This window comes from Numida meleagris, chromosome 2, assembly GCF_002078875.1.
Source record: "Numida meleagris isolate 19003 breed g44 Domestic line chromosome 2, NumMel1.0, whole genome shotgun sequence".
Lineage (NCBI taxonomy): Eukaryota > Metazoa > Chordata > Aves > Galliformes > Numididae > Numida > Numida meleagris.
This window is the reverse complement of record NC_034410.1, coordinates 106194384-106219945: the sequence shown is the minus strand read 5'-3', so window position 1 is coordinate 106219945 and position 25562 is coordinate 106194384. Positions and strand designations below refer to the sequence as shown.

The following is a 25562-nucleotide window of genomic DNA, read 5'->3' as shown; positions in this document are numbered from 1 at the left end:
CCCACACAACAAAAAACAAGACAAACTCATAGGAAAATCCAAGGAACTTGGAGAAGGATAAGATTGCTTTAAGCCATGTTATTCTTTGAAAAATTGCTAAAAAATATTTATTTAGTGCAAAGGCAGACAGGACAATCTGTATTTTTTCTCACCAGCTGAACTGTCACTATGTACAGTTCTTGATATTAATGATATCATTAAGATATCTGAAGGACAGGTGCTTTTAAGAAAAAATTGTTACTTTCACTGAGTTATCAATCACAAATTATATATACAAACTGCAGTTAAGAAGCAGAGTTGTATCGAGCCTAACGTAACTGATATTTCTAAAGAATGTGTCCAGAAAATTAAGTTATACTTCTAGTTAAATGGCAAGTTCTATAGAAGTATGAACTACAAGAAATACAGGCATTACACTCAGGTCAATGTTCTATTAATCCTAGCCAAATGTTTTTTAAAATAACATTTCCAGCTGAAAAAAAAAAACAAAACCAAAGAATCTTGTGCAATTCATATTGTGAACAGTTCTTCATGTAAGAATGAAAGTTAATTTCTGCATTTAGTTGTGATGGCTTGATCAGATCTACATTATGGAAGCATAAACAAAGAAAACGCCTTTATGCCTTAATAAAGTCAACTAGCAATAATTCCCAGATTTGTCCCTCAGTTATTTTTTTGTTTTCAAAGGTATTATTTGGTCCTAACAACATTTAACTTCTGACTGTCTAAGGTAGGTTCCAGAACTGCAGTTCTAGCCCCACCACAGAATCATTCTACCTTTATAGGGACCGTGCTAAAGACAAACCTCCCCCCATCCCTTGAAGTGTTCAAGGCCAGGTTGGATGAAGCCTCACGTAGTGGGTAGCAATCCTGCTCACAGCGGGGGGTTGGAACTAAATGATCTTTGAGGTGATGATCCAACACAAATGATCCCACACAAGCCATTCCATGGTTCTGAGATATTAAACACCCTCCTGGGACATCGCTTACTATTTGCAGTGGAAGAACAGCCAAGACTACATTTTCTGGCTCAGGCCAAAGTTTTACTTTCATTCCTGAAAGTATAAAATGGCAAATTACAGGCACCAAAAGAAAAAAAAAAACCACATTCTTTTGCTTGGCACCCATTATTGCTCCTTATTCTGCCTCATGCAAAAGACTGCAGGTGTACATAACAATGTCAGCAATTCAGCAGACACCAAGCAGATCCTTGCAATGCAAAAGTCAACGTTACTAAGATTCCAACATTTTCACAGCCTGTACAAAACCATCTGGTTGCTATTCTGAACCATACATATTGTTATTCTTCCTGGGCTGATAGCAACTGAAGCCATTCTGAAAAACGTTTCTCAAAAACACACCAAGTCTTGCATGCATGATGAATTCTTGCCACATCTATATTCAAAAGAGGCTGCTGAATTTGGCCTGGCTTTAAACTTTATACACTCCTTATAAGAACATATATAAGGTAGAGTGATTGTGCATGCCATTATTGTTTCTCATAAGAAAACAAAAATAATACAGAGAATTCTCGTTTGAAAAAGACAAGTTTATACTTGATTTTTCCCTCCCAATGCTGTGACATGTTCAGACATTTAGCTAGCAAAAAAATGACAAATTTGGCTACTTGCCATTACTTTAATTTATATTAACTCATAACTAATTAAATTAGCAAGAACTAAGAATTAGCAATACTAGGAAACCTCAGGCTTTTGTATTTTTAGAAGAATTTTGCACGGTAAAAGGAAACTATATTAAGGACTATCCATGTTTTCTTTGTCCACAGACAAATTTTTGTGCAAGTCTCACTGCATTCAAGCTGCTAAAATCTTTTTCTTCTCCCACATTGTAACTAGTCATCCAAAGTGGAAGGTGGAAGAGTGACTGATCATATCCTCTTTTGTAAGATTTTCAGCCTCCCTGAAAATGCACTACTAAGCACTAAGTCCCGTCCTCATCTTCAAGATTTCACCCTCCTCCCCTAACATGTTACACTTGCTTCAGTCACCAGAAGGTCACTTCCCGTCATAAGAAGGAGCAGGGAGGGAGGTGCAGTTTGGAAACAAATGCCTATGGTTTGGATTTAGAATCAATTTAATTTAATTAATGCAATCACATTGGTTCATCCTAAATCTTAATCTCAGACCAACAAATACCAGTTATCTCACCAGGTTACAAACTTTACAGAATAATTCATGTCATGTTTAAGTAAAAAAGTGCTTTGACAACAACTGCAAGAAAAAAAATTGCATAGAAAGTAAGCTTTCAGAAGTTACTTTTGAAAAGAATCTGCATGAGTTTGCTTTAAGTCTCATTTGTATCTTCTATGGACAGGAGAGTCTTCCAAGTATAACACAGAAGAGCACTACTTTTTCTTCTGCATCATGCACTCCCCATATAACCAGCAGATGTTGACAGGAAAAAGGGTTGAGTTTCATTTTCCTCTCTCAACTGTCCAGATCTCTTTGCCCAAACAGAAGATTTCACAGGGAAGTTGCAGCACAGCATACAGGGGAAAAAAAAAACCAACTTGAAAATGGTCTAAGAGCCTTTGTACGCATTATACTCCAACCATGAGCTTGACTGATCAGAGACTTATTCTTAGGGTGACTGCACACCTTTCTGCCTCCCTTTTGCATCTCGTGAAGAACAACTAATTCTGGATTTGTGGAGAAGAGCCTGATGTCAGTCTGTTAGTTTTAAACCACAAGAGCATCTACCTAATGCCATGTATTGCAGGCAAGCTTCTGTGCTCTCTCCTTTTCAGTGATAGCATTAGGTTGGTTAGAGAAATGGAATTATCCATCACGAAGAACAATTAGTAGTAAATACTTTCCCCTGCAATGTACGACACCTTCATTTCCATGTTTGTCTGCAGTTTCAGAAAACTATTGTCACTTGAGCAACCCAATACTGGGACAGGTTGCCAAACATAACACTCCAAAATTGTCTAACTGGGGAAAACACGGAAATTCTTCTGTCCTGCAGAGCAATTCTGACAAAAATGGGCCAGTTCCCCCACACGCTACAGAAAATACAGAAATGCATGCTGCAAAGAGGCACTCTTTTTGGAGGTGCTGATTCATCCCAGTGGCCAAAAGGCAGTCAAACCACACTGGACACTTACCAAAAGAAGTGACAGGGAAAAAAACAGAAGAATTTCAAAAATTAAAGCCAGCCAAAAGGTTTTTTTCGGTAACGTGGACATCAATGTAATGGAAAATCAAATAACAGCAAAACAAAAGCACAACATTTTACAATATTAAATGCTTAACAGGGGGAGAGGAATGGCCCGTACTTCCAGAAACAATTTTGATGACCCAAAAGGGAAGAAGACTTCAAACTGATCTCATTTGTAATTGTTCCTCTTTGCCTTAATGATGAACTTCTATTCTACATGTCTATGGAATACCCAGAATGACTTGACAGCTCTTACAGTTACTTCAATCCTCCACACTAATCTTCAGATTCCCTTGGTAAATCATTTTAGTTTGTCATTTGATAAGCCCTCCCCTCTACTTCTGTTGCTGAAATCAGAAGCAATCCTGGAAATAGTTTGGGTTAGAAATATTACTATGCAAAAGAGAGGGAGATGAATCCAAGAAGAAACTCAGATTAGTAAGAGATCCCTGGTATGAATCTAAAAAGATGAAAGTGGTATGCTTTTGCTTTACTGATCTTTCACACTTTCAGACTAGAAGCAATTGTAAGGTTATGTAGTTATATTACTTAAATTTCAAACCATTCAGACTCACATTTTCCAAACCAAACATCAATTTTATTCTGGTGACATCAAACTGTTTGACTATTCTAAGAACAAAACTAAGAATAGCTAATATTTGTCTAGATGGAAAAAATATCCCCCTAATATTATCACAGCTATTTTACTGTGAATTTTATTATCTTCATGCTTTGGATTAAGGATTGGTAATTGGAAATATTGGTAATTGGAAATGAAATTCCTAAATTATGGCATATTCAGCACCTTAAAGAAATTGAGTTGCAAGTTCTGGCAAATGCTTGCAGGGTAAATGAAGCAGTAATTTGTCCTAGAGATTTCTAACTTGCCCAAGTTCTTATGGGTTCTCACCATGATGGCAAAAGGCATATCCCAGAAATGTCTTATGAGACATTCTGCCAAAATGAAATCATCTTGAAGACAAACTCACCCGAATTTTAGAAGTGTACTTTACAGTAGAGGAATGTATTTTTCCATAGCTTTCTTTTCTCATAAAATTCTAACTAATTCTGACTCATGTTCTGAAAGAAAAAAATCTAGCAGAGGCAGATGTTTTGGTGGAGGGGTTGGACCTGATGGTCTCTAGAGGTCCCTTTCATCCTCTAAAATTCTGTGATTCTGTGAATATTTTAGCCTAATGATTAGAGTATAGCAGACTGGTAAGTAGCCAAACAAGTTCTTGTAATGACACATGAGATGTTAAGACAAAAAGAGTATTAGTCATGTTGCACATCCATTAGTACAGAGAACAGTAAAAAGAATTAGTAAGAAGACAGAGCCATTTAATATCAGTTTTTGTTCCTCATTTCAGGAAAAAAAACAAGAGTATGTTCTCATACCACTATAAGGATGTGGAATTAACTTCCTATCCATTAGTAACTGAGGTGGAGGAGAAACAACATGCAGAAGGCTTGATCAGTTTTCAGTGAGCATGCCTGTATCATTTTCAGCATTGCAGTTCTGAAGACAGTTGACTAATGACACTTCTTGTTCTCTGATACTGCTTTGTGGGATACAAAATATATTTCAGATAACTAACTTTATGAGTTACAGTTTGAGCTTTTCACCAGTGGAAAATCATACTTAAGCCAGAGCAGTTCCAGCAGGATTTGAGAATAAACACTATTAAAATGGTTTCATCAATGACTTTTCTTCGTCTTGGTAAAAGAAGTGAATGGTAACTGGAGAATGGGGACTTGATCTCTGAAATCAACAGCTGCAGAAGTTATGGAATCACATCAGACAATCATGCTGTGACCAAAACCAAACCAGACCTAAGTACTTACTAAGTGCCTTGAACACACAGAAGGCTAAGAAGTGAACAGAAGCTGGGTGATGGTTTTGACGAGACTAAAACTGAAACGATACATACAGAATAGCTGCCCTCATTTCTAAGACCCTGTGAAAAGTTTGAGAGCGTACAGTAAAGAGCCATGCAAATCACTTGAAGATTGGAGGAAAAGCTCTAGAGAGCCTTAAAGAGCTCGTTCTGTTTAGCTTATGAAATTTATGAAGCAGCATGATTTTGCTATGCAAGCGTCAGAGAGAGAAAATGCCACATACTAAAGAGCTCTTGAAACCAATGGAGAACGGCTTTATGAAAAACAAAAGATGGGAACTGAAGCCAGACAAATCCAGATTTGGAAAACAAACAAACAAAAAAATTGAGTGGAATTAAGGACAACTCTCAGGGCAAGTGATAGATTCCCTTATCCGCATGTTTTCAAATTAAGACCAGAGGACTTTCTGAAAAATCAGCAGAATATGTGCTCAGAAACAATTAGTGGGCTTAATAAAGAATAAATGCTTGAAATTTTGTAGCCTACAGTCACACACAAACTGATTTAAAAAAACCTCTTAGACTCTATGAATCTATTATCTCCTACAAAATATTACTGAAATATAATGCTATCAGTCACAGAATCACAGAACTGTAGGGGCTGGAAGGGACCTCTAGAGAACATCGAGTCTAATCCCCCTGCCAAAGCAGGCTCCCTAGACCAGGTTGCAGGCAGGTCTTGAACATCTCCGGAGAATGGGACTCCACAACTTCTCTGGGCAGCTTGTTCCAGTGCTCCGTCACCCTTACTGTGAAGAAGGGTGAAGTAGACGGAGGATATGTAAAAGAAATTTTTTACCCTTTACATTTAAATGCTTTGATAACTGGGACATTGCAAACTCAAAAGCATCAAGAAAACATTAAGCCCACATCAGGCAACAAACAGAATATAAACTTCAGTAGTACACCTATGTAGGCCACATGCATATATACATACATGTTCTTTCACATAATAGCATGTGTATGCTGCTTCTTACCTGATTGGATTTTAGCATCTGAAATGCACTGATGTCTCCAGAAGCTAATAGCAGATCTTTCTCTGTTCTGCAGTCGACATAACCTCTCAGCCAGCCCTCCCCTGCAGAGATTGAAGAAATGTTCAGTTTTGTCAACAATCAGGACAGAGTTTTGCCAGTAAGAAACCATAGGACAGATGGAATATCACAGAATGGTTTGGATTGGAAGGGACCTTTAAGATCATCTAGTTCCAAACACCCCCTGCTATAGGCAGAGACACCTCCCACTACACCAGCGTGCTCAAAGCCACATCCATCTTGGCCTTGAACACCTCCAGGGTGGTGGAATATGTATGATCTGGCCCTTAGAGACAGAAACATACAGTAACGTTACATTTTCCAGATTAGCTCTCCTAGTTTTTCATTTTCCAGAGGATAACTGTATGTTTCATTGGGAGTACAGAGTCAGTACACACAATAAAACACTTTCCACTATCTGAGTGTCCATAATCCTCAAGTTTTCAGTTGTGTCACAATCTATACACAAGGATGGTAAAGAAAGATCCCCAACTTCTCTGCACTTAATGTGACACCTACTACAGACAGTTGTGAATTTGAAACAAACACACTAAATGGTTTAATGTAGCCACCAGTTAAAACAGGTTGGGTTTTTTTCCTCCTAGATTTGTTTGTCTGTTGGCAAGGAGTGATCACAGAAATATTCTTTTACCCATACTTGACCCTGTGATTCATTTCACAAGCTGGGTCAAGTGTGCAGTTTCAGCGGTCTGAACACTCTCCAAGATGGAATTAATTTAGCATTCCCAAGGTGAGGAGCAGAGGAGTGGCATCTAAACCACATACATTTAAGGTAACACTAAAGCAATTCCTATCCCTTGGATTCAAATCCAAGGTACTTCAATTTATCACCTTAAAACAAAAAATACTGTCACAGAAGCTTTCCTTGGGTTGCTGCAATGAACTTAAGGACAGTATGAGGGTATCTGAACATTTCTCTCTGGCTTCAAACAGATTATTTTTATTAAAAAAATGCTTTATTCTTTCCTTATGCTAAGTTTCTCCACAACAAGAACAATTTAGTATATTAATAAGGGCTTCCATTAAGCTGAAATGTGTCCTTAGGTAAACTTGGTAGGAATCAAAGAGAGAGCACAAGACCACCTTATCTGAGCATATGAATGGGATTATTATTTTAGAATGTAGTTCACATAGCTTGATAAAGCTGACACTGCAAATGAGAAACTGGGAGGACTCACACCTGTGAAAATGAAGAAGGAGCTAAAAAGGCTAAGCAGCACTTCAGGTGGCCTGTAAAAATCTCTTTGGTTAGAAATTACTACCAGACATTTCACCGACAGATAAATCAACAGGTTGTAGAAAAACAAATTATCAGTCACAGCCGATTTTCTAGTTAACCAACTATCTGATTTGCAAAACCATAACTATCATAAGACTTATTAGATAGTATGGCTAAACACCTTAGTAGTAAAGACCACAGAATGGATACTCAAATATAAGAGCCATGCTTTACCCAGAATGATTCATGGAAGTTACATGGTTTGCATTATTGCAATTTCTTCTATGGACGCAGGGCTTTTGGGAAGAAGAAAACTCGAATTTACTATCTTCCAGAGGAGCAAAGAATCCCCAGACTTCCAAAATAAAGAACCTCTCTCAAAAAGCTGTAGGACTTGCTGTATCAAGGAAAAACACCAACAAAAATATTTAGGAAGTCTTGGGCTCCACTGAACTTAGAAAAAGCTTAACAACACGAACTGCTTTCAGCAAGAACCATAAAACACAGAGTCAACTAATCCAGAAAAACGCAATGGATACTTCAGTATGCAGCAGGGTCAAGTCAAGCACAACTTTGTACAGGACAATTTGATCCACTGCTAACATTTTGCTCAGCCACATTTACCTCAAGCTTGAGTACTCAAGCATTACTGCACTCCAGTGGACAAAAAGCTTCTACAAACACCAGCAACCTGCCCACCCAGTTTCTCTTCTTGCCAGACTGCCATTCTTGGATGTAGTTCTTTGTTCAGCTCTGCTGAATGATCTACCCAAGCCATGCTAGAACACCATTCACTTCAGCTACACTTAGAAATACAGCAGCTAAATGTATTTGGAGTTTGCTTGAGACTGAGCTCTGCACAGAGTTGGACTATAGCAATGCACAGAACAGCTAGTAGCTGAAAAACATTTCTGGTGGAAGAAAACTGCTCAGTCGAAGCATTCCAAAACTCTATTTCATTCCTTCCACAAAGAGCATTCAAAGAAATTCATTTTCTTATAATGCTTAAGGCACAAAAAATCAGCTCTTAGAAGCTCACAGTGTAATTTAGAACCATAGAATCCTTAGAGCTGGAAAGGACCTTTCATCCAGCTCCCCTGCAATGAACAAGGACACCACAGCTAGATCAGGTTGCCCAGGGCCTTATCCAGCCTTGCCTTGAAAGTCCCCAGGGACTTTCCCCAATGCTTTTCCTGATTAAGGTTGCAGTTGTGCCCAGTCAGTCCCCTACTCTTCTGGAAGCCCACTCCTACTTCACCAATGGCAGAAGCACTCTGTAGCAGGAAAAAAGGCAAGTTCCTGGTTTCATGGCACACAGCAGTAATATACAAAAAAAAAAAAAAAAAAAAAAAAGGCAAAAAAAAGACCCACTGTTTCAGGCCTGATATGTCTGCCAGGGAAGGTCTTACTCTGACACTTCATTATTCATTTGCTAATTATGTCTGTATTAGGACAATAGTTATCACAGGGTCCACAAAGAATAAAGCTATGTCTTTCCCTTGCAGGCCTTTATACTAATAAAGCAAACTGGTATTTATTAATACTCATCCTTCAATTCCAATTCCAAATGCAGCTAAAATAATTAAAACCTGAAACATAAAGCATTTTGCATCTGCTCGGTTGCAGAATATATAATATAACAAAAAAATGCACTTATGAGATGTTCTTAGCTGTTCATTGGAACTGCCTTCCCCCACCTCCCCCACTGCCTGTTTCATACACTGTGAAACTGGAAAAATACAGTTCAAGGACATGCCATGCACAAAAGGAATTTATGTAGCAATTGAGTTGGCTGTTTATGGTTCATTTCTTTTAAAAAGTAGAACCAAGAAAAGAAATTTAAGTACTGCTCCAAACGCAGGAGAATCAAGACCACTACACTTAAAACAAAGAAATCCAAGAAAAAAAAGGTGCTTTCTGTTGCACATCTGGCAGTTTTTAAGACAATGACACTTGATACCTATAAATGCCTTCTCATACAGTACAGGTGCCCACGCTGCTGAAAGCATTTGTGTATGCACTATGAGATACTATGAAGTACACAGACTTGCTCTTGGCTGTACAGAGGAAAGGTAACAGAGCTACACTAAGCTCACAGGAAGCAGAGTGTGATATTAAGCAGGTGCCAACTCCAGTGTAAGACCAAACTCCTTGTTTTGAGAAGAGCAAGGCTTGCAATTACTATTTTATTTTAAAAAATACCCAGTTCCCTCTTTTACACGCATCTAGCCCTTATGATACACTTAATTGTCCTAAATGACAAACCCACCATCTGGTGTATATTTATCTCAATTTGGAAAATGTAGTTTTATTACTAATTTTGATTTTTGCAATCAAGGAAACCAATGGTCTGTATTTAAACGACAAAAACTATAATCTGAGATGCATACCTTACTGACCAGCACTTCAAACTTGACCCCAAAACAATGTTTTATTGTAAGCAAATTTAATGCATTTGGCAAAATGTTAATGCAGAGGCTGCTCAGTGAAGCCAAACTGCTCAGATACAATCTTGACTAGTCAAAACCTTTTTAATTTTAATCATGAAACTCTTAAGTACAACTATTTTTTTTAAATCCCTTAAGGCAGACAGATTTAACAAGCAGAAATCCAAGGCCCACTTCCCTATTAAATCTGAGCTTGTTGAACTACTCGCTTAAAATACCACATTGCCATTGCTGCCCACGTTCAAAAACATCCACGCTACAGACAAGTTTGATGACCAAATGAAAGTTTAGTATCTAACGCAAAAGCGTGGTTCCTGGTGGCTGTTGCTTTGCACAAACAAACAGCAAGATTTCAGAGTTTTGTACCATCACACGACAAGTACTATCTAAAAGGTAACACAGCTTGAACAGACATACTGCTGGTTCCCAGCTTCCAACTCCAGTCAGGTTAACAGAAGGGGAAAAAAGAGAATTAAGGATTAGGCTGTGTTTTAAAACGTCGTTTTCTATCTTTTTTGAAGTGCTGGAGCGCTTCTCGTGTTCGTGTACTGAAGTTTTAATTTAGTAGGGCAATTACTGAAAATAACCTCACAAAATTTATTTAATCTAAATTTACTTTGTCAGATTTCATTCAAATTCAAAAGCTGTGAACACATAAGCATCTCTTCGATTAAGTTATCTCCTCGTATACATTACTCCACTCCACGTATTTCAAAACACTATGGATTACACAAATACATGTATCCACCTCAGAACTGGGCACTTTGCCTCATTTTCTCTTTTCAAAGCAGTGACACACCTCTACCCATATTTCCAAGTTAGCTAGTTAAATAACCTCTGCAACATTCAGCTGTCCAATTCCACTTTATAGGGTGCATGTTGGCATTTGTCAGCACTGTAAAGCCACCAGATGTTTTCAGCTTGCATAATAATAAGCAACACTGACTGTTGACAGCTGCTACTACACGCTCCTTTAGCATGAAAAATACCGCAGGTAGGTATGAAAGATGTGATCAAAGTCCCCTCTACAGAGGCCCACCTCCTCTCCAGTGCAGGAGAGGAGCCGTTGACTCAGTGAAGCGACAAAGAATCTGAAAGCAATTTTACGTGTACAGATCAGCTCTATTCAAGCTGATTCGTAAGCTTTCACCTTGGGATGAATCACTAGTAACATGATGATCACTGGGGTAATTCTGCTTGTTAAATGTACACAATTTTTCTAGAATTCTTTTCCATTCATTAGAACAAGCAGACACCACCAGAGTATCGTAGAATGATTTGGGTTGGAAGGAACCTTTAAGATCATCTAGTTCCAAACCCCCTGCTACAGGAAGGGAAAACTCCCTCTAGACAAAGTTGCTCAAAGCCCCATCCAGCCTGGCCTTGAATGCTTCCAGGGAGGGGGCATCCACAAACTCTCTGGGCAACCTGTTCAAAGGTCTCACCACCCCCACAGTAAAGAACTCTTTTCTAATATCTAGTCTAAATCTACACTCTTCCTGTTTAAAGCCATTTCCCTTCATTCTGTCACTACACACTTTTATATAAAAAAAATCCCTCCCCAGCTTTCCTGTAGGCCCCCTTCAGGTACTGGAAAGCCACTATAAGGTCCCCCTGGAGCCTTCTCTTCCCCAGGCTGAAGAACCCCAACTCTCTAAGCCTGTCCTCATAGGAGAGGTGCACCAGCCCTCTAGATCATCTTTGTGGCCTTCCTCTGGACCTGCTCCAACAACTCCATGTCCTTCTTGTGTTGAGAGCCCCAGAACCAGCCTTCTAGGATGCAAACACATGTTGCCAGCTCACATTGAGTCTTTCATCAACCAATACCCCCAAATCCTTCTCCTCAGGACTGCTTTCAAGCCATGCTCCACTCAATCTGTATCTGTGTTTGGGATTGCACTGACCCAGGTGCAGGACCTGGCACTTGGCCTTGTTGAACTTCATGAGGTTGGCATAACCCACCACCCAAGTCTGTCCAGGTCTCACTCGATTGCATCCCTTCCCCCTGACACCACCCAGCTTGGTGTCATCTGCAAACTTGCTGAGGGTGAAGAAAAATAACCTCCAACACACATTTGAAATACATACAAACCAAATTTACAGACCATACAGAGATCTGGGAAAATCATGGAGCAGATCCACCTAGCTGCTATGTTAAGGCACATACAACACAAAGAGGTGATCCGAGACAGCCAGGATGGCTTCACCAAAGGCAGATCTTGCCTGACCAATCTGGTGGCCTTCAAAGATGGAGTGACAGCATCAGTGGACAGGGGAATGGCAGTAGATGTCATCTACCTTCTGCAAAGCATTTAACATGGTCCCCCACCACATCCTTCTCTCTAAATTGGAGAGATATGGATTTGAAGAATGGACTGTTTGATGGATTAAGAACAGGTTGGCTGGTTGCAGCTAAAAGGTTGTGATCAATGATTCTACGTCTGGGTGGAGGGCAGGTTACAAGTGGTGTCCCCAAAGGGTTGGTCTTGGGATGGGTGCTCTTCAACATCTTTATCAATGACATAGACGATGGCATCAAGTGCACCCTCAGTGAGTTTGCAGATGACACCAAGGTGAGCAGTGCCGTCAATATATTGGAGGAAAGGTAAGCCATTCAGACAGACCTGGAAAGGCTGGACAAGTGGCCCATCAGAACCTAATGAGGTGCAACAAGGCCAAGTACAAGGTGTTGCACTTGGGTCAGGGCGCTCCCAGGTATTTATACAAACTGGGGGAAGAACTTGAGAGCAGCCCTGCGGAGAAGGACTTGGGGGTCCTGGTGGACAAGAAGCTGGACATGAGCAAGCAGTGTCTGCTTGCAGCCCAGAAGGCCAACTATGTTCTGGGCTGCATTAAAAGAGGAGCCGCCAGCAGGGAGAGGGAGGTGATTGTCCCCCAATACTCGACTCTTGTGAGGCCCCATCTGGAGTACTGCGTCCAGGCCTGGGGCTCCCAGCACAAGAAAGACATGGAGCTCCTGGAACGGGTCCAGAGGAGGGCCATGAAGATGATCAGAGGGCTGGAGCACCTCTCCTGTGAAGAAAGGTTGAGGGAACTGGGCTTGTTCAGCTTGGAGAAGAGAAGGCTCCAGGGAGACCTCATTGAGGACTTCCAGTACTTGAAGGGAGCGTATAAACAGGAGGGGAAACAACTGTTTACATGGGTGGATAGCGATACGAGAAGAGGGAATGGTTTTAAACTAAGAGAAGGGAGATTTCGGTTAGATATTAGGAGGAAGTTTTTCACACAGATGGCGGTGACGCACTGGAACAGGTTGCCCAAGGAGGTTGTGGATGCTCCATCCCTGGAGGCGTTCAAGGCCAGGCTGGATGTGGCTCTGGGCAGCCTGGTCTAATGGTTGGCAACCCTGCACACAGCAGGGGGGTTGAAACTAGATGATCATTATGGTCCTTTTCAACCCAGGCCATTCTATGATTCTATGATTTAGAAAACTGCACTGTTGATTTCTATTGCATACCAGTCATCCCTATTTCAATTCTCTGAACTACTGTACCCACTTGGAGAGGTGTTGTTTTTTTTTTTAGATTGGGTAGGTGTATGAGGCAGACATACTGAGGCCTCCTTTAGAGTTTTAAGAATTCTAGGAGTCAGACTCTCTCTCAAAACAGTTAAAAAAGTCAGAAGTCTTTTCTGGTTTGTGTGTGTTTCTTTTTTTTTAAACCAACTGTTCCACAAAGATGCTCATCCCCACAGAACATACACAGAACAAAGATACTATCTTCATCAGTCACCATAGCTGGAGGTCTCATTCAGTAACTGCCTGAGAGAGAAGCAACCATCTAGAAGTTTTACAGTGTCTCTAGCTGTAAATTCCAAACAGTGTAAACTAGAGATGTCCTCACTCCACTTTTAACAACAATTAAACTTTTTCACATAATATCTTTGTATCATGCCGCAGTTACTCTTGCAAGTCAGAAATGGTTCTTTGTAATTGAGGCGAGAGCTAAATCATTCCCGTGTAGTGAGATTTTGTTTACAGGTCCTTGTAGCCTCGTACAGTACAGAGGAAGAGAGCTAAGGGGGATGACAGCCACAATAGTCAAGAACAGTGTGAGCAAGCACTTTTTAGGTTTCACACATTCCCCAGCAAAAATATGTAAGTATAACTTTATAGGCAGTTGATTTTCCCATGTTTTTACTTAGTCAAGTTATCTCTCAGAGTATATATGAAATAATTTAGGAACATCTTTTGAAATACGTAGACTTTGAGGCCTGCTTTTTTCTTTCTTTTTAAAACATTGATTACCCTTCCTTCCAGTTGCTGAAAAAGTTCAGCACAGCCCTCTGGCCCTTGAGGTTATATAACAGAAAAAAAATATTCAGATTGTCCTATCTCTTTCACAGCACTCACCAGAAATAAGATGATTTAATAAGGAGAGACTTCGTTCACAGAAGTAAGTAATCCCGTTTTTGGGAGATATGAATAAATAATTAATCAAGTGCCAGACTCTCACACACAATTTCTCATAGAACAGAGTGACACAAATTTAAGAGGAAAACTGTGCAGGAACTGGTTTTGATAGGAACAGCCATGCTCCACTAGATAAGGGAACAGCCCTCCTCACAGTTCTGAAGGTTTGGGTTCCCTGAGCACAGATCTTACACAAAAAAGCAAACTTTAAAATTAAATCAAAACCATCAAAGTGATTTCTGTTCAATAGAGAACAACTATACCCTGCTTCAACCACTTCAAACAGTACGATGTATTACATATGAAATTCAGAAAATTTGTCATATTAAGGAAAAAATTATTTATTAATTTATTTAAAGACTTATCTCCTTTTAACAACAATCTTCTGACCCATTGAAACCATCTTTTTTGGTTTGTTTGTTTTTTAAAAGAAAGGAAAGACATTTTAGCTTTCAGTAAGTGACTAATAGATTGCCCGTGTGTATTTTCAGGGATTACAAACAGCACATCCGTAGTGCAGCCATGATATTCTTCAGTTATATTCTCCAAACTTAACAAGAAATTCACTAACAAGTGCAATTTCATTGAACAGTAAGGACTTCAGCCTAAGATCACTAGGCTTAAAAGAGTTGTTTGTTGTTGTTATACTCTTGTGCTATTTATGGATGCATCTAAGAAAAACAAGTCCAATTTTAAAGCCTGCTTCATTTGTGCCAGCTCCTTCATCTCTTGGCACTTTCCTTTACTTTCAGGACCTCAGTTGGCCTCCTGTGACCATTCTATTGCATGTAGAACCAGGACATTCTGTAAGAAGTTAAATTTAGCAGATCAAATGTGTAGGTGATCTACTGATTCACATAAGATAATTAAATGGTATTTTCCTAAGATTTTAATTTCACTATTAAGCTAAAAAGGGCCATACATAATTAACAAGAAAATCAATGCCGTAAGGAACAGACATCTACCCTTGACCCAAACCTAAAGCAGCTACTTCTACACAACTAAAAGCAGTTGCGACATGACAGATTTTGAAGTAGAGTTAAAATTAGATAATTTATCCATTTCCTGCACTGAAAGCCAGACTTTTTTGGCTCGTGGAAATAAAACTTTACTTGAAAAAAATAAACAATTAATAAAACCTCTGAGAGGTCATCTTGTAGACAGGAAACACTGAGTGAATGCATTTTGAGTTTTCTTGTTTACAGATACTGAATAAATGCGGTGACTGGTTTAACCTGTGTAACAAACTTCAAGACTTAGAATATATTCTTGATTTCTCCCGTAGTTAACAAGGGATAATTGAGTGACTTGGAATTAGCGCAGTTTATACATTTCACCTTGTATCATGAATTCATCGTCCGAAAAGAGCTTCCTGAAGACTAGTATTTGCAGGATATACTCCCTCTCCCTTAGGTTTGCAAATCACTTGCATAATTTTTCCATGCAGTGTTGACTGAGGCTGAGAAACTGAAACTTTGTGGTAGAATAAAAGGGCAAGAACATCTAAAACCAATACGTCTTGACCTAATCACCAAGCCAACTGATCTCATCAAATATCACTACTAGTACTTCCTTATCAGCTACCTTAATAGCTTTTCTGTGCAGTACAGTGGCATTTATATCTCAGAACATCTTGGAAAATTATAGTACTTCCACTCACTCTGATCTCATTTTTATTGAAATAAAAGGAATATGGCTACTCAAGATGGCACACAAAACCACCGTTTAAGGTGAGGATGTCCAAGATTTACAATTTTATGGTAGTGAATGAAAGATTTCATTTTGCTACCAGTGTAGTAGATCTGGCTGGCACCTCCTACAGTAGTGCCCTGGAAGGAACTTCAGAACCTGACCCAGCCCTCTACCACGTCTGAAAGATAAGGCAATACTGGCTACCATGTCTATGCTGCAGTTCACTGTAGAAAGAAGAACAATCTCCAGCTAAACAATTCTGAAAACAAAAACTAACGTTACAGGGGATATATCTTAAGAGATGCTTGTATTTGGCAAAAAGGGCACAGAATAGATCAGTTAAGCGATAGAAAAACTGCTTACATGATTCCTTTCTTTTCTGTAGGTTCTAATCACTTTCCAAAACCCTACAGAGCTATTAAGTGAGAACGACTGCATCGTGCCCCTTCAAATTTCACTCATCATAGCACTGTATATGTCCCACATTCCTTTTGGGGAGATAGGTGGACTTCTCATTTTCTTTCCACTCTAAGGTGTTGACCTTACACTCAAATTTCTAACACTAGCATTATTAGATTTTAATTATCCATAATCAGCTCACCTCTGAAGATTCACGTTATGTACGCTAGACTTCAATTTTTACCCTTAATAGGATGAAACAATACTCTTTCATTCAGCACCAAGAGTGTTCCACACAGAGAGATCGAGTAGAAAAACGCAACCATTGAGGTAATTGGAACACAGAATACGCTCTAATTTTTGAAGGTCATCATAAGCTTAGTCATTACAATCAGTAAAGAAAAAATATAATTATTTTTTATTTTCTAAAAAGTGGAAATAAGAACATAATTATTCATATCAGTACTTTTCCATCAAGTACATATAACAAAACAATCTGGTTTTGGATTAGAATCTCTCACACAGAGCCCTGGAATAGGTTGTCCAAAGAGACAGTGGATGCCTCATCCCTGGAGCCATCCAAGGTCAGGCTGGACAGGGCTCTGAGAAACCTGATGTAGCTGTAGGTGTTCCTGTTCATTGCAGGAGAGTTAGACAAGATGACCCTTAAAGGTCCCTTCCAACTCAAATGATTTGATGAATTCGCATAGGAAGACCACAGCTATATCACCTCTATTATCTTCTCTTAACCTATGCTTCACTAAGCACCAGTCTGGAAAAAGAGAGCTTGGTTAAGCTCTTTTCCACCCATTGCAGAATTTCCAATGGACCAAGTGGGAACTCATGGAAGAGATCCTGTCTGCAAGAATTCCCTTGCTTACTGCTTTTTTTTTCTGTGATGTCAATCTGCAGCAGAGGCAGGAAGGAAGGAAAAAGAACAAGCCAAAAATTGTTGTAGAGCTTTTAGCTATAAAACCAGAATGAAAATATTATCACTTAATTAATCATGAAGGTTATAAACCTTCTCCAAATTGGACTTCAATCCACAGCACTGAAAATCTGAGCCTTCCACTCAGAGTCAGCACACAAAAACAAAAAATCCATCCTGCAAATTGTGTTCCTTTATTCATTCTGGCCAGATCGCATGCTGTATTGAAAAATTACAAATAAATAAATGCTTATCCTCATGGATGCCCATTTCAGACTACTTTTGCAGTAAAAATACATTTTTGCATGAAATGATATTTGATAATCAGAATCATCAAATTAAGCTGACAGGTGCAGACTGAAGCTGTGTTTAAGCTACATAGCCACTAACTGTGGGGTTTTATTGCAGCAGTCAGAGTTTTTATGGCTTCAGAAAACTATAGGACAAATCCATAGAGGATAACAAGACACTCATACAGATTCTGAGCAGTAAACTGTCAAAAGCCCAAAGAGCATCTGGGTAAAATAACACCATACAGCTTGCCCCGTTCTTACTACTTTCATATACAGCATCAAGTGCACCATCAGCAAGTTTGCAGATGACACCAAGCTGAGCAGTGCCATCGATACATTGGAGGGAAGGAAAGCCATCCAGACAGACCTGGAAAGGCTGGACAAGTGGCCCATCAGAACCTAATGAGGTGCAACAAGGCCAAGTACAAGGTGTTGCACTTGGGTCAGGGCGCTCCCAGGTATTTATACAAACTGGGGGAAGAACTTGAGAGCAGCCCTGCGGAGAAGGACTTGGGGGTCCTGGTGGACAAGAAGCTGGACATGAGCAAGCAGTGTCTGCTTGCAGCCCAGAAGGCCAACTATGTTCTGGGATGCATTAAAAGAGGAGCCGCCAGCAGGGAGAGGGAGGTGATTGTCCCCCAATACTCGACTCTTGTGAGGCCCCATCTAGAGTACTGCGTCCAGGCATGGGGCTCCCAGCACAAGAAAAACATGGAGCTCCTGGAACGGGTCCAGAGGAGGGCCATGAAGATGATCAGAGGGCTGGAGCACCTCTCCTGTGAAGAAAGGTTGAGGGAACTGGGCTTGTTCAGCTTGGAGAAGAGAAGGCTCCAGGGAGACCTCATTGAGGACTTCTAGTACTTGAAGGGAGCGTATAAACAGGAAGGGGAAACAACTGTTTACATGGGTGGATAGCGATACGAGAAGAGGGAATGGTTTTAAACTAAGAGAAGGGAGATTTCGGTTAGATGTTAGGAGGAAGTTTTTCACACAGATGGCGGTGACACACTGGAACAGGTTGCCCAAGGAGGTTGTGGATGCTCCATCCCTGGAGGCGTTCAAGGCCAGGCTGGATGTGGCTCTGGGCAGCCTGGTCTAATGGTTGGCAACCCTGCACACAGCAGGGGGGTTGAAACTAGATGATCATTATGGTCCTTTTCAACCCAGGCCATTCTATGATTCTACAATGCTACAATATACTTGCTGTTGGTCACCAGTAGCATTTTTGGTGGTTACAACTTTGGTCTGACCTAATAGAGTTCTGTCTTCATGCCTTTAAAGTAATAAGAAGTAAAGTTTGATTGCACAAGTAAAGCACTGTAAGTACAGAGATCCTCAAGTTATTACAGCTTCAAATCTGTTCCCTTGGTTGGCATTTCAAAGTAGTCAAGAAAATTTTAAAAGATAAATAAAATACGGCTATTTAACAGAAGCAAGGAATCTCTTTTTAAGTGCCTTATTTTCTGATTGATTGCTTTATAGAATCAGCAGAAAGAACCATATTGTTAATGATGCAACTGCTATCTACAGTAGCATTGATCATAATTTTCCTCCCCATAATTTGAGCCATGCCCGCACATATACCACATAAAACAACTTTTGTGAATTCAAAATAAGAACTATTTCTGCATTGCAGTTAGCTAGGGAAAATAATGGATTGTGTACATCAGACCTCCACAGCTCAGGCTCAGGTGGGTTTTGTTCAGCATCTTCTCAATATATTTAATTTAGTCACAAAGATTTATATTTCAGACAAACAAATACATGCCACTTTTGCTCAAGAATCACTCTGTCCTGCACTATTCAGCACCCCTTTCATATAGTATTTTGGATTTTACCCTGACAAATCTGGAAGGGAACAAAAGAAGTCAAAGATAAAGCATTTTTTGCAGACTACCTAAAGAGGCACAAAGCAATGAAATTATTACAAGCTAAAAAAGAAGCATGCATACTCATAATTCTAAGCTAATTTAAGGCATTTTTAATGTAACAAAAATTGCATTAAATTTTATACTGGGGTTCAAGGCTGAGAGGTTTGACTACGTTTTTTTGCTTGTTTACAGATAAATTACATTATGTTTCTGGAATTCACATCCTTCAAGTGTTTGTCCTTGAAATGCATTCCTACTCTTCTTTTAGTTAACTTGCATTATTTTATTTACAATTTTAAAAGCCCTTAGAATAATAGTATATTTACCTCAGTAATTTCCTCTTTTTAGCAGAATCTTCTGGGGTTTTTGAGGCCTTGCTTGACTGTTTCTTAGGCGTTTGTAGAAGGGCCTGTGCAGACTTGAGCCAATCACTGGCAGGTCTTGCTGCAACTTCTCCCATACTTGATGGGAAACTTGACTGCAATTTCTTAGTGAATCTTGGATTAGTGGCCTCCACGTCCGCTTCTTCCACACAGTCATTGTCAGATGAATATTCAGAAATTTCTGTCAACTAATGAAATAAAAATAAAGAGGTATTTAAACAGAGTGCTAATGAAATAAGCTAAATTACATGAAAAATCTGGTTTACTTTCAGCTACAGATTTATGCAGACAGTTATGTTCCCTAGTAATCAATAACCTAAATTACAATTTATTGATTCATATAACTTGAACAACTTCACTGTAAATGCATATTAAATTTTTCTAAGTCATTATGAACTGCTGAATATAAAGATCATCTGTTGAAAGAAAACAGAGATGAGTAACATCTATTTTAAAATAGCTAGATCTAGAGAATTCATCAAAAAGATAAGTCAATGCTCATCTCCATCAGAAGTTTCCAAACAAGTGTCAGGATTGAAACAAACTCTCAGGAAAACAGCCTAATGAGGAAAGGAATCATGAGTGGCAAGTGAGTTGAAGGAAACGGAGCAGTTACATCTGGACTCTGGTAAGCAGAAAGTTTTCTGCCCTATTTTGAGCTGAGAAAAAAAAAATACACATGCCTCTACATGAGGTAGAAATGGTAGCTGGCAAGTAGTATTTAACATCTTGTTAAAACAAGAATTTGACCACTACAGTTAGCCTTCATGCATGTCCAGCAGGCCTATGGCTTCCAGGGAAGGTTTCAGAGGTGTCACACCCAGATCCAAATGCCACCAGGCCACATCCACAGAGCTCCTGAGAGGACCGCAGGTCAGCAGCCAGGGTCATCAGCAAGCAGAGTGGAGCTGAGGTTCCTAAAAACCTTGCTGGCACACCTCTCACTGAAATTCACAGGACACACTGAACCAAGAAAGGAAGCATGAGAAGGTCCCAAAACAAATCTGGAAAGGGAGATGAAAGGCTTAGGAGTGTGCTGACAGGAAAAAAAAAATCACCTGCTTTGGCTCAGCTTGCCTTACTCTCCTGTAGGGCTCCTGCACAGGCAGGGCAGGGCAGCAGGTTTGGCTCCCAGAGATGAGCCAAGCTGGGTTCAGTTGTTATGTAAGTTATTATCTCTTGACCCAGTATTTCTTAAAACATCGAGTACTAAGGAACATTAAGCAAAAATACTTGGAAATATGAAGAAAAATAAACATGTGGCAATTAGGGAACTGCACAGCCATTTACCCTTCCAAAACAGTACAAAAGTGCTGTACGACTGCTCACTTCTAAATAAGAACAGATACAACTCATTCAAGTCATATTCTAATGAATTGATTTGTTTACTGAAAGAAACTAAAATGGCATTAGACTGCCTACAAAACTGCACCGAAGCTGAGCTACAAACCACGTTTATTATTGATTTTTTTTGTCTCATTCTCCCACTGCTGTAAGATGGTTAACAACAAAAAAGCAGCACAAGTGTGAGTGGAGAGCAGTTCCAGCACTGGGACACAGCACTGCCCCACTCCAGCAGCCTGCCACAAAGCCCTTCTGTGGGACAAGCAACTTCAACTCATCCCCGATCCCTGGAAAAAGCAAAACCCAGTTGATAACTGCAAAGCGTTAGGTTCACATTATCAACAGGGAAACTGGAAAAGAAACAAAGATTAACTAGGTCCAGACAGTGCTGCTCCCATCACAGAATAAAATGAACCTGTTTAACAGCTCTCCACACAGGTTGTCTGACAAATGGCTGTGATAAAAACTTTAAAGATAGAAGGCAAAAGGGAGGGAAATCACTGCACTCACTAATACGGCATGTTATTAATTAGTGTAATCATTGGAAAGCAACAATTCTCAAGTGCGCACAACAAAAACCCGAATACAGCTATTGCCAGTTCTTTAATACGTCCTTCACGTAAATGATGAGACACTGTGTTCATGTTCTAAGAGCTGACCTAAGTATTCTGGAAACTGGAAGTTCCTTTTAAAGTTATCCAGAGAAGAACTGCTAAAAGAATGTAATTCATATCAGTCCGTAATTTTGCTGTTTTAAACAACACAGTCAACAGTCGTCCCTTGGCAACAACATTTCTCTGCAAACAAACTCCTTCCATCCTGGAAAAGAGCCAGAAATAAAAGGTTTCAAGTAGTACAAACACAGTAAGCAAGTGCTCCGCTCTTAAAACACTTTGATGCTTTAGGAGTGCTTCAATTTTACACAAATTGCTATGATACCCGGTGTGCCCAAAGGATGCAAGCTTCAAGTTCTCCCTGTACATAAAATGTAAATCAGGAAAGCCCTTGGGATGTAATTGAAGTCAAGCACATTATAATCCCACAGACTGTTGTAAGAGTTGAGAAGCTTTCTTAAGTAAGGCTTGTCTAATAAATCATTTCATACATCTTCCATTATTTATTACTGTATACTTGTTTAGACTTAACTTCCCCAAGGAAACCACACTTTGAGGTTTTTGTTTTTGGATTCATTGCTTATTAGTGTTTTGTTTTGTGTTTTTGTTGTTTTTAATTGGTCTTTTAGCATTAAAAAAAAAATCTTTAAAAATGGAGTAGAAAAACAAGGAAGAAAAGCTTTCAAATTCTGAACATCATTCAGTCACCATCACAAATACCTTCAGAAGGTATTCATGCGTGCAGAAAAAACCCAGCATGTCCACCAGTGTTATGGCGGTGGCCAGTTGACAAAAAGAAAATCATGTGAATTCTTCGGTTCACTTTGAAATGACCACTGATATCTATTGAACAGTATATCATTTATAAGTATTCTAAATACAAATTTTCACAAGATTTTTGTTTAGTGGGTTGGTTTGTTTCAAATTAATGTCATCCCCTGTTGCATCACTATGAGTTTCTGGAAAGTGCCAACATTAAGCACAAAGAAGTGTCATATTAAAAGCACCTGACTTTTCCACGTTGCTTGTTACTTTGAAATATAGCACACTGCTCACTCTACCCAGTCACTCAATTTCTCCACCTTAATCTTTTTCTCCACCCCAAGTCAAATTAACCATCCTTACCCTGGCATTTTCCATAGCTGGCTCCCATATATCTCCATCACTCCAAATACTCTGTTGTAGACCATCCACTAAGATTTCCTTTTTGTTTTCAGTGACGACCTTGCCACAACACCCTCATTTATGTTATGCTAACCACTCTTCCACTTCCCAGAGATGGATACAAAAAAAAAAAAAGCAGGAGCTGACCTCACACTCTCTCAGTAAAACAACAAATATTGCCCATTTTTGTTCACTTTTGGAATGAATTGATTTGCTTTCTGAATGTTTTCATTTGAAATGGTTTCAATGCTGCTCTTTTGTGACTCTTTCCTTTAATGGAAAAATGACTTTAGCATAAATGCATAGAATGGTGTCATTTTTTCCATTAAGATTTGTCTAGAAGAAAAAGGTCAGCAGCTACTACAGTTGAGCATCCAAGACCCTGTATCTTAAAGTAAGCGTGTTTAAATCAAAGTACATCAAAAGATATCTCTGAAGGCGAATTTATGATGCATTTTTGACCGCACTCACCAGTACATATTGGATGGCATGAACACGGAAATAGATGTAAGATAAGAAACAGCAAGCTTGCCCCCCCGGTCAACCAGTTAAAATTGCTAAAAAGTACAAGATCAGTTTAAATGAAAGTCAAACAAAGGTACCTTCCCATGAGTGCACACGTTTTGCACCCAGCAGCAGAGCAGCTAACATGCTGCTGATACTTCTGGGACCAACTACACCCTCCTCAGCCTTCAAGAGACTGGCTTCAGCTGTTACTCTACATTAAAAAAAAAAAAAAAACCTCTCTCTCTCTATATATATTTTAAGTACTTTTATAATCAGCATAGCATTTGCTCCAGGAAGGTGTGAAAAACTTACCTTTTGACTTCAGCAATGACAGAAGCAAGAAATAGCTAGGTTTGACCACCTTAGTATTTGATGCATCTTATCAATAACGTAGCAATAAACTGAAAAGGGTTGAATCTCCATATAAATTTTCCAAATTCAGCACGGAACACAGAAGTGTACTCAACTTTTTTGTACAAACAAATCCTTTCATAAAAATGCAGGTATCTTATATAATGGTTGCTAATAAGAGGCAAGGAGATAAGAATTCGGGAGTCTCACCCCCCTACGGATCTCCTCTCAAGATATGCCACTGCAACTGTTTTGCAGAAACATTTCAGCAGGGTCACCATACTTTTGTATTGGTTAAACACTTTCACTTGTTCAGACATCACACACTCAAGAAGCAAAATCTTTTTCAGTTTATAGAAATACACCCTGCAGATGCAACACTCAGTAAAAGGACATCGATACACCAAATGAACCCAAAAGCTGTAACTGTTTTGCCTTGTTTCACTCTTTTTTGTCAGAATCTTTTCTTATTGACAAAAAAAATGACCGCCAAATTCTATATAGACAGTGATATTTGCAAATGGAACTCGCTTAGTCTGTTATTTCCCTCTCTAAAAATAGCCCATTTCTTCCCTCCCATACCTTGCTGCACCTTGGTTCAAACCGAAGTAGCAATATGGTTCCTCAGATGGCACACTTGGGGAACTAGGCTTTCTCAAGGTCACAGAGCAGATTTATGTTAGAAGCAGAAATCTTGTTTGAGAGTTTCAGACTTTAATTTTCCTCATTATATATACGATCAATCTCATTGCATTTCCTTTCTTCATTGTCCTTTCATGCATCTTTGCTTCTAACTGTCTTTTATATCCTATCTGTTCTCTCCTCTTCTCTGATTCCTTCATTCCTTTCAGAATTAACTTGCATTTCTCTCTCATGACTTCCCACAAGATGGCTGGAAACCAGCTGGTATTAACAAGCACACACGGTGACAGCGTGTGGCTGTCCTACCATCTCTCATTTCTCACGTTTTTCCTTTTTTAAGCAATAGTACATTTGAACTAGAGGTGCTCTCTGCTCTCAGACATGCAAAGGGATTTAGATGCAGAGAATTTCAACTGCAGGGAAGTAGTTACAGAAGATTTCGGACCTTTCTCACTACCGCACAAAAAACAGAGGGAGCAGAAAAGCCATGAAATTTGCTAGAATGAGTATTCACAAGCATAAATCACCAGGGCAGCGTGCCAAAGGCTGAGGCTACATTAATGAATGTTTGAAGCCAGATCCACCAGAAGCCAGCTTGCAGATTTATAGGGAGCAGAGTAAAGGTAAGAAAGAAAAGAAATTTTCCCTTCTTTTAATTAACGAACTCAAAATTAATTCAAGCATTATGCACACGAGTAGTACAGGATATTATTCAGCTCTATAAAGATAATTAAAGATAAAGGATTTAAAGCCTACAGTGCTCTTTACAGCTTTATGTTTTCTGATGCCTTAACTGAAGCAAAGAAGTCTATGCCAAATACTTTCCTACTACCTTGAGAAATAATTCAGGCTTTGGTAAGCCAGCTACTTTCACCCAGAAGAGACAAAACTCAGAGATACCTCTGTACAAGCAGCTAGATTTTCATGTATAAAGTGAGGTACGTGCCACTCTGTGGGTAACACCAAGCTCCCTTCACACAGGGCAGCCGCAGGAAAGCACACAAAATGCATGAGATTAGGAAGCAGAGCATGGGCAGAGAGCAGTATTTCAAAAAGGAACAACCATCCAAGACAAGTCACTAATAAGATATCTTTTGTTTACAAGCACAAACTGATGCAGCAGATTAACTGAAATTTTTGTAA

At 39.4% G+C, this 25562-nt stretch overlaps 1 protein-coding gene across 12 annotated transcripts in view; it reads right to left on the bottom strand.

Moving 5' to 3' along the window:
• The window catches only part of SPIDR (scaffolding protein involved in DNA repair), a 200927-nt gene that overhangs the window by 128710 nt on the left and 46655 nt on the right, over positions 1-25562 (bottom strand). For all 12 annotated transcript variants that reach the window (XR_002435598.1, XR_002435597.1, XR_002435600.1 and 9 more), the window contains exons 6-7: positions 19741-19985; positions 6056-6156 (exon numbers count right to left, since the gene is read on the bottom strand). Coding sequence is in view for 6 of the 12 variants with exons in the window: in XM_021388239.1 (XP_021243914.1) it covers positions 6056-6156; positions 19741-19985 (346 nt within the window). In the remaining 6 variants the exon portion in view is untranslated. The remainder of the gene's footprint in view (positions 1-6055; positions 6157-19740; positions 19986-25562) is intronic.